The following is an 8305-nucleotide window of genomic DNA, read 5'->3' on the forward strand; positions in this document are numbered from 1 at the left end:
CGTCATAAAATAGTTATTTAATTTATTAACCATGTATTTCTTTTAGGACAATTTCAGCATTCAAACACCTCTATTGTTTGATGCCATTATTCGTGAAATATCATTCATTGAAGAATTATTTTGCCGTCGGCCAATCATTTAATACTAATTATCAATTATCTTCAACAGCTTAAAAGTCCGCATACCTCTTTGATTACGTTTCTGTTCCCCGCTGCTGAGTCGGTAAACCACTGTCCTCATTAATAAATAATACTTAATAAGCATTATGTTGTTTATGATCGTGGTATTCTTGTCAGCAAAAATCAAAGATTATATAATTGATGGTTACGACAAATCAGTTGGTATGCTATAAAAGAACCCGTATATCCAATCCAAAGACGATTGAAATAAAACAAATATGAAATTTCAATTTCAAAGATGTTTGTTTTTAATGAATTTACACATTTGGTTGAATCTTAAAAATAATATCGAAATCAATCAAATTATTTAGTTCTATACATTTATTTGTGTCTTCAGAGTTTTATTGAAATAGCATTTATTGAATATGATAAGTCCCTGCAATTTCGTTGTATTAAAAACTACAAAGAAATTATATATATATATATATATATGTGTGTGTGTTTTTGCCGAATTGTTCATGTTTTATAAGTTGATTATTATCATTGCCAAAATATTTATAACTATTGCGAGAGCGAATAATACACTGTCTGTTTGGTTAGGTTAATTAGTATAAAAAGTATAAAATATTACATTTATCTCATTTGCGTCTCATTTGCACATCGAAAAATTATTTCATCGATTTGCCTTGTTGCTGATTTGTTTTGTTGCTATTATTCACTTGGCACTTGTGAGTAATGAATTAACTGTTTTGGTCTCTTTCTTCAGTAAATATATGATGTGTGTAAAAAATAAACGTTACAACAAATAACATTTTAAACAAATGGCTATTGGCTATTGTTAAGTTCGGTTTAACGGTAGGGATTTTTAAGGGTTTGTAGGTACTTGGTTGTGTGTGTATAAATAAATTTCTATATATAAAATATATATTTGATATATATTTGTTTGGTTGTAAAAATTGTACTATTGCAGCGTATGGAGGAAGTTCTTGGGAAAGGATTACTGGGGATGGGGGATGATTGTGTATTTTGTGTGTTTGTATGTTTTCAAATACTTTAAGTAATTGTGGATGTGTGTGTATGTGACTGTGTGGGAATTTTGAATTTGCAGTTAATTCGTATGCGGGATTTAGATTTGCAAACAACGCCAAATGCTTACACAGTGTATGTATTATGCGTAAGCGTTTTCGTGACAACAAAAAACAATTGTAATTACTTTAAATATTTAAAAAGCATTAATCGTGTGCATTTTTATCGTTGCAGCAAATGCAACTGAAAGCCAAAGTCAAACGGTTCGAAATAAAATATGGCGGCCGAACGAGCAACAAGTGTTACCACAAAATTGTAGGCCCGCGATCATTGGTAATTTTTAGGGCATTTTGCATTGAGCTTTCAGTGACACTTGTTTTTGAGGGGGTTTTGTGTTGGTTAATTGGTTGGTTGATTGATGTTGTTCGTGTTGCTATTGTTGTAAAATTAACTTTTGTATTGAGAAGGCGCGCAAAAGCTAATTTTAAAACAACGCAAGTTCGCTTAAACTACTAAATAACTATAAGTTGTAATATGTTGAGGTATTTGAATTGTTGCTTGGTTTGTGTGTGGTGGAAATTTTGTGTGGCAAATTAAAATAAATTTTGTAAACCGGTCTATTGCATAAAATTGCAGGTACGTTGCTTATTCTCGTGGTGGCAACGTGAAAAAATGTAGCAGTAGTATAGAAATATATATAAAAAAAACTAGTTGCCGCCGGCTATGCGACAAAGTCGAGCGGCCGATTGAAGCCACCCTTGCGATTCATATACTGACGATACTTGCGCTTGAGGATCACATGCACCTCGCCAACATCGTTGCCCTCGACTTTCTTGTTCTTGGTGCTGTCAAATGTGCAGAAACCCATTGTCTTGAGCATCTCGACCTCCTCGGGTGATTTTCCTTCCAGGTCTGCCTCATTGATTTGCGGACGTTCCGCTGCAGCTGTTGCCGCTGAATTGTTGCGTGTGGCGCGACGGGATGTTGATGGCCCGGAACTGCTGCCAGTTGCACCTCGGGAACGGGATCTGCGGAATAATGAGCATTGTTTTCTTGTTGTTGAAGTTGAAGTGCAAGAGGACTGAGTTGATTGCATTCAAATTGAAATGCAAAATGACCTTGGGCCAAATTTTGTGTAGAATTTGAGCATTTAATTATGAAACGTGACACCTTTTTTATATCTATGAAAGAGAAGGAAGACCTAAATGATATAGAACCAGTTTCGAATTTGTGGTTGCCTTGTATTTCGTCTGACAGTTTACAAAAGATAACAACAATGATGAATTTCTTATTAAATATGTGTGTATGTGTGCTTAGGACATTTCCTCGATGAGCGCTGCACGCAATTTTGTTGTCACTGTCGCTGGCTGTGCCTGATTTAATTTGAACACGCTCTCGATCACAGAAATCTCAGTGGCTGTTGTATTCATGCCCACAAACGAGATCCAGTCGTTGACAACCATACCGGCAGCCAAAACTTCGCTTCCTCGATTCACTGTGCCGGCCACTAGCGGCACTTGCAGCAACGATGAGAGCTCATCCTGGTCCTGAATGCTTGTTTTGGGATGCACCATGCCGCCCTGATTGCTCAGCACTGTGTATGAGCCAACCAGTGTGTTATCGGCAATGGTCTGACGAAAGACCTCCACATTAAGCACATCGGCAATAATCTCTTCAGTCTCTTTATCCAGATCAGGATGTACCAAGGCCACATAGTCGTTGCAGGCAATAACATTGCCCAAGGCGGACAGGCGCTCTTCGACACGTTGTATTTTGACTGCATCTGGCAAACTGTTGCGCAAATGTTGCAACTCCTCGTCGGTGGTGGAATGTGGCACCAAAAGGCCATTGCGATTGCCAACTGTGAGACGACCAATAATGCGACAGCCGCCGATATTGGCGTGAATAACGGGAATGGTTTCGGCCAGCTCAGCCTCGTAGGTGCTGTAGAAGGTCTCAGACCCGCCAATGGCAACCAAACAATATGTGTTTGTTAATTTGCTGAAGACGCCGATATCGTCATTGTTCTCGAACTGCACGCGAAGCGCCATTTTGTGTTATTTTTTTTTTTAATATTGAGTTCTGTTTGTTGTAAGGTTTCTCTGCTGTCTAATGCACGGCACTCGCTGCTCTTAACTTTTTACACTCGTTTTTAAGTAGATTTGTTTGTTTGCTCTATGTGATGAAATTCGCCAATTTCACTTCACGTGGTAATTTTTACTTAGATGAGCGGCTGCCAAATAAATGTGCTGAAGGGAGAACGAGCGAGCGAACTGTCAAAACACACATACACAGGGTTGCAAATTCAGTAATGAACTAGTTCATGTACGGACTTACTAACCGGCCTTTTCAATTGAACTGGTTCCGGCTAACAATACATATTGGGCCACGCTTTTAACTTAAGACTATTGATGATAATGTAATTTAGTAATAAAACTTTAGTACTTTATACTTATCGCTTGTGGTTTGGTACACTACACTTGCTTATTCACCTCGAACGCCGTCCTCGCACACGATCCCTGTCACGGCTGCGACTTCTGTCACGTTCACGATCACGTTCCCGGTCACGGCGATTGCTACTGCTCCCAACGCCGATGGCTTCTCTTTCTCTTGAGCGTCGTTCGCGTCTCTTTTTGCGCTCAGAGCGTTCCTTTTCCCTTCGTCTGTGTGCGGGTGAAGCGGGACTGCGACTGCGACCCATTTTATCCTTTTTTGTTTGTTGTTGTATGTGTGTAGTAAACGTATTGAAAATATACAAAATGCCTGCGCACGAATTCATATTGAACGTTAATTATACAGCAATTTGCATATTCCATATTGTTGCACACACTCACCGTTGCCTAAAGCTGTGTCTAGCTTAATTTGTGCGACACCGGCATTAAGTAAAAAGCGATAAACTTAAAACTAAACTTAAAAAACAAGACGCGTTCCTTCACACCCGCGACGCCAAGACTGACTGACCGTAATGGCCGCTGGACTTAACAGCTGATTAGAAGCACTCAACCCATCGTGGCTAATATCGAAAGTATCGATATCTTAGTCTTAAGAGTTGCCAACTCTTAAATTTTTGCACTGGGGTGACAAAAAAATCTAGTGTTTCATTGATTTTGTTTTTAGTGTAAGTATTAAAGATTTTTAAAATAATAAAAATATAAATATAGCAACAAAATAGAATTACTAAAAGTGGCCAAAAGCTTAATGCGGTATTTTTTCGATATTCCGACTGCTATCAGCAACCAATCGTTTCTTCGAGGTTAGCTGCGAAAAATCGATGTTAAAAAATTTCAAAAACGTTAATAGTAATTATCGATGTTTTTAAATATCAATTTTCTTTATTTCGAAATTGAATTAAAAAAATTCTCTTACACAAATGATCTTATTTTTAAATAGTATGTTTAATTTAATATGTCAATACAAATTGAAGGGATAGAAAAAATATATAGATAAATCAATCATTATTGACATAGAATAAAAGCCGCCTTAAAAAGCCTAAGAATTTATTTGAATATTTTATTCTTTTGTAAACTACAAATGTTTACATTTTTCTATTATAAAATGAGTAAATATAAAATAAAATAAGAATGCCTAATGTGTAAGTATGTGTATATTTTTAATTTATTTACGAAAACAGCAGTACAAATCTGACTACTTAAACATTTTGAAGCCTTGTAAACATCTTTATATTGTTGCTTTTTATGAGTGGAATTGTTTAATTCGACTAATCATAAAATACAATCGTAGCAAAAGCTTAGCAGCGCCTTTATTAGAGCAAAATGCGGACATGCATAGGTTGTCATAGGTCGATCGATCGTTTTTAATCTATCAAATGGAATATTCTTTTCAACCTTTACATAATAAAGTTACAAGTAAATCTATGGCGCCGGTTCAGTGATGTCAACAATAAATAGCCATAGCCAATTAACATACAAATATGGCATTCCCACAACACACACACATATGTATGTGTTTTTCGTTATCAGTGAAAATATGTCATTTATTGCTATGTTGTTGTTTATATGCGCGAATAAGCGCAACAAAACACAATGGCGAAGAAGCATCATGAACAGCTGTTGCTTCATGCGGACACCGCCTGCAAACAAAAAAGCTCAGACTCAGAGCTTTTGTGTTGGGCCTCGCACTCGCTATACATGGCAGTTGTCAATTTGCAAGCAGCACCGGCGGGTGCGCGAGTTGTTCTTTTCCTTGAGTTGAGTTAATTTCTGGTATAGATTCATTTCATAGCGGCTTGCGACATGGGCGATGCAATGCAGGTGGAGGTTAAGGACATCGATAAGCTGTTCGAATTGGATGGCTACCTAAAACCCTTTGAGCGTGAGATACGCCGCCGGTAAGTGAAAACTAACTATAAGAACCATATGCATCTGCGGCTGGTGAATTGTGCGCGTCATGTAATCCGAAGTTGTTGGCACCGGCTGATAAGCAAGATGATGATACTAGTATCGAAAAGTGCATACGAACTTCGAGCTTTGGCAGTGTTTGTTGTCATCATAATCGAAATCAACGGGCTTGGCACTGACACCAGGTGCAGTTGGAAAAACTGCGTCGCTCAATGTCAGATGAAGGTTATTATTGTCTAAATTACTTGTACTTCTGTGCTAGCTGCGTGAGTTCGTTACGTTTCGGTTTTTGCTGAACATTTGGAGCAACCGCCGCGACGCAATCTATTCGCCATTCGCCTTGGCCTTGATTTCTCAATTTTGATTTCCGTGTTTTCTTTGTATACACAACAACTGTTCGCAGACATGGCGTTCTTAAGGATTGGATTAACAAGATTGATCAATGCGAGGGCGGCATAGATGAATTCACCCAGGGCTACAATTACTATGGCCTGCACTTTCAGCCGGACAATTCGGTGATTGCACGCGAGTGGGCGCCGGGAGCAAGAGACGTTTATTTGACTGGGGATTTTAGTGAGTACCCACCCAATTGAATAAATATTTTCACAATCGCATCGATTTTCATCGATATCAGCATTATCGATACTATGGACGTTATTCAAGAAACATTTTTTTGAATTCCCTTTACAGACAATTGGCATTGGGAATCGCATCCGTTCAAGAAACTGCCTTTTGGCAAGTGGGAACTGCATTTGCCTGCCAATGCAGATGGCAGTCCGCCCATCAAGCATTTGAGCGAAATTAAGGTGATTATACGCAACCAACATGGTCAGCTGCTGGATCGTCTATCACCCTGGGCCAAATATGTAGTGCAACCACCCAAGGAGGCGAATCAAGGCGTCAACTATAAGCAATATGTTTGGCAGCCGCCGGCCGGCGAACGCTATCAGCGTCAGCATGGCCGTCCAGCCAGGCCCAAGTCTCTCAGGATCTACGAATGCCATGTGGGAATTGCTTCGCAAGAGCCTCGTGTGGGCAGCTACGATGAGTTTGCCGATCGCATTGTGCCACGCATCAAACGGCAGGGCTACAACTGTATCCAAGTGATGGCTATTATGGAGCATGCCTACTATGCCAGCTTTGGCTATCAAGTGACCAGTTTCTTTGCTGCATCCAGTCGCTATGGTAATCCAGAGCAACTGAAACGCATGATCGATGTGGCCCATGCCCAGGGATTGTATGTGCTGCTCGATGTGGTGCATTCGCATGCCTCCAAAAATGTTCAAGATGGTCTCAATCAGTTTGATGGCACCAACAGCGGTTTCTTCCACGATGGCGCTCGTGGAGAGCATTCCCTGTGGGACAGTCGCCTGTTCAACTACACTGAGCATGAAGTACTACGTTTTCTGCTCTCCAATTTGCGTTGGTGGCACGACGAGTATAATTTTGATGGCTATCGTTTCGATGGCGTCACATCTATGCTCTATCATTCGCGAGGCATTGGTGAAGGATTCAGTGGCGACTACAACGAGTATTTTGGTCTCAATGTCGACACGGACTCTCTGAACTATCTGGGTCTAGCCAATTATATGTTGCACAAGCTGGATCCCGAAGTCATAACCATTGCAGAGGTATTTTGAAAGGTTCTTTTCAGTTGAGCTTTGTAAGCCATTAACTTTACTTTTGCAGGATGTCTCTGGTATGCCAACCTTGTGTCGTCCAGTGCCTGAGGGCGGTATTGGCTTTGACTATCGCCTCGGTATGGCCATACCGGACAAATGGATTGAGTTGTTGAAGGAGCAGAGTGACGACCAGTGGGATATGGGCAATGTGGTGCACACGCTCACCAATCGTCGCTGGAAGGAGAACACTGTGGCCTATGCCGAATCACATGACCAGGCACTTGTCGGTGACAAGACTATTGCCTTCTGGCTAATGGACAAGGAGATGTACACGCACATGTCTACGCTCTCCGATTCGAGCTTGATCATTGATCGCGGCTTGGCGCTGCACAAGATGATACGGCTTATCACACACGCACTGGGTGGCGAAGCGTATCTCAATTTCATGGGCAACGAATTCGGACATCCCGAGTGGCTTGATTTTCCACGAGTTGGCAACAACGACTCGTATCATTATGCTCGTCGCCAGTGGAACCTGGTGGATGATCCACTGTTGAAGTACAAGTATCTGAATGAGTTTGATCGTGCCATGAATGAAACAGAGGAGCGCTATGGCTGGCTACACTCTGGCTCCGCCTACGTCAGCTGGAAGCACGAGGGTGACAAGACCATCGCCTTTGAGCGTGGTGGACTTGTGTTTGTCTTTAATTTCCATCCAACGCAAAGCTTCAGTGATTATCGTGTTGGCACCAACTGGGCCGGTACCTACCAGGCAGTGCTCTCGTCAGACGATCCCTTATTCGGTGGCCACAATCGCATTGATATGAACTGCAAGCATCACTCCGATCCTTGGGGGCACGCTGGTCGCTCAAATTTCATTCAAATCTATGCGCCTTCCCGCACAGCTGTGGTGTATGCACGAGTTAGTGATTAAATAATCGATCATCAGAAAATTGTTTATAAATAAACGCGTGTACATATATACATACCTATTATGTATGTTATATACTATGTAAAACAATGAGATATGAATTTCTAAATTAGATATAGTTTTTGTTAATGTTACGAAAGCCATCAATAAAATTATATACCCGTAGTTGGAAGTGTATTATTGGGATTGGGATTGATTGGGATTTGGTTTGTACTTACTTTCAAGATTACATCACATTTGAAAAGATTA

At 40.5% G+C, this 8305-nt stretch overlaps 3 protein-coding genes across 3 annotated transcripts; 1 reads left to right on the forward strand and 2 right to left on the reverse strand.

Moving 5' to 3' along the window:
- Positions 1-403: 403 nt before the first annotated feature.
- LOC117569161 (U4/U6.U5 small nuclear ribonucleoprotein 27 kDa protein) lies at positions 404-4123 on the reverse strand. The gene is made up of 3 exons (XM_034250225.2): positions 3980-4123; positions 3638-3908; positions 404-2173 (listed from the first exon to the last, which is right to left on the reverse strand). Exons 2-3 carry the CDS (start codon positions 3844-3846, stop codon positions 1867-1869), a joined length of 516 nt encoding a protein of 171 aa, XP_034106116.1. The 5' UTR covers positions 3847-3908; positions 3980-4123; the 3' UTR covers positions 404-1866.
- LOC117569160 (eukaryotic translation initiation factor 6) lies at positions 2366-3427 on the reverse strand. Its single transcript, XM_034250224.2, has one exon. The coding sequence runs from the start codon at positions 3194-3196 to the stop codon at positions 2459-2461; it is 738 nt and encodes a 245-aa protein (XP_034106115.1). The 5' UTR covers positions 3197-3427; the 3' UTR covers positions 2366-2458.
- A 1170-nt stretch (positions 4124-5293) lies between the features above and the next one.
- LOC117569370 (1,4-alpha-glucan-branching enzyme) lies at positions 5294-8221 on the forward strand. Its single transcript, XM_034250501.1, has 4 exons — positions 5294-5493; positions 5907-6076; positions 6194-7134; positions 7193-8221. The coding sequence occupies exons 1-4, from the start codon at positions 5399-5401 to the stop codon at positions 8057-8059; spliced, it is 2073 nt and encodes a 690-aa protein (XP_034106392.1). The 5' UTR covers positions 5294-5398; the 3' UTR covers positions 8060-8221.
- Positions 8222-8305: the final 84 nt, after the last annotated feature.

This window comes from Drosophila albomicans, chromosome 3 (genome assembly GCF_009650485.2).
Source record: "Drosophila albomicans strain 15112-1751.03 chromosome 3, ASM965048v2, whole genome shotgun sequence".
NCBI lineage: Eukaryota > Metazoa > Arthropoda > Insecta > Diptera > Drosophilidae > Drosophila > Drosophila albomicans.

Bases quoted from the DNA above. Each gene is read 5' to 3' on its own strand.
- LOC117569161 (XM_034250225.2), bottom strand. From the start codon at position 3,846: ATGGGTCGCAGTCGCAGTCCCGCTTCACCCGCACACAGACGAAGGGAA. The intron at 2,174-3,637 runs GTGAATAAGCAA...ATTATTCCGCAG, and splicing joins GTGCGAGGACGGCGTTCGAG to ATCCCGTTCCCGAGGTGCAA.
- LOC117569160 (XM_034250224.2), bottom strand. From the start codon at position 3,196: ATGGCGCTTCGCGTGCAGTTCGAGAACAATGACGATATCGGCGTCTTC.
- LOC117569370 (XM_034250501.1), top strand. From the start codon at position 5,399: ATGGGCGATGCAATGCAGGTGGAGGTTAAGGACATCGATAAGCTGTTC. The intron at 5,494-5,906 runs GTAAGTGAAAAC...AACTGTTCGCAG, and splicing joins GAGCGTGAGATACGCCGCCG to ACATGGCGTTCTTAAGGATT. The intron at 7,135-7,192 runs GTATTTTGAAAG...TTACTTTTGCAG, and splicing joins AAGTCATAACCATTGCAGAG to GATGTCTCTGGTATGCCAAC.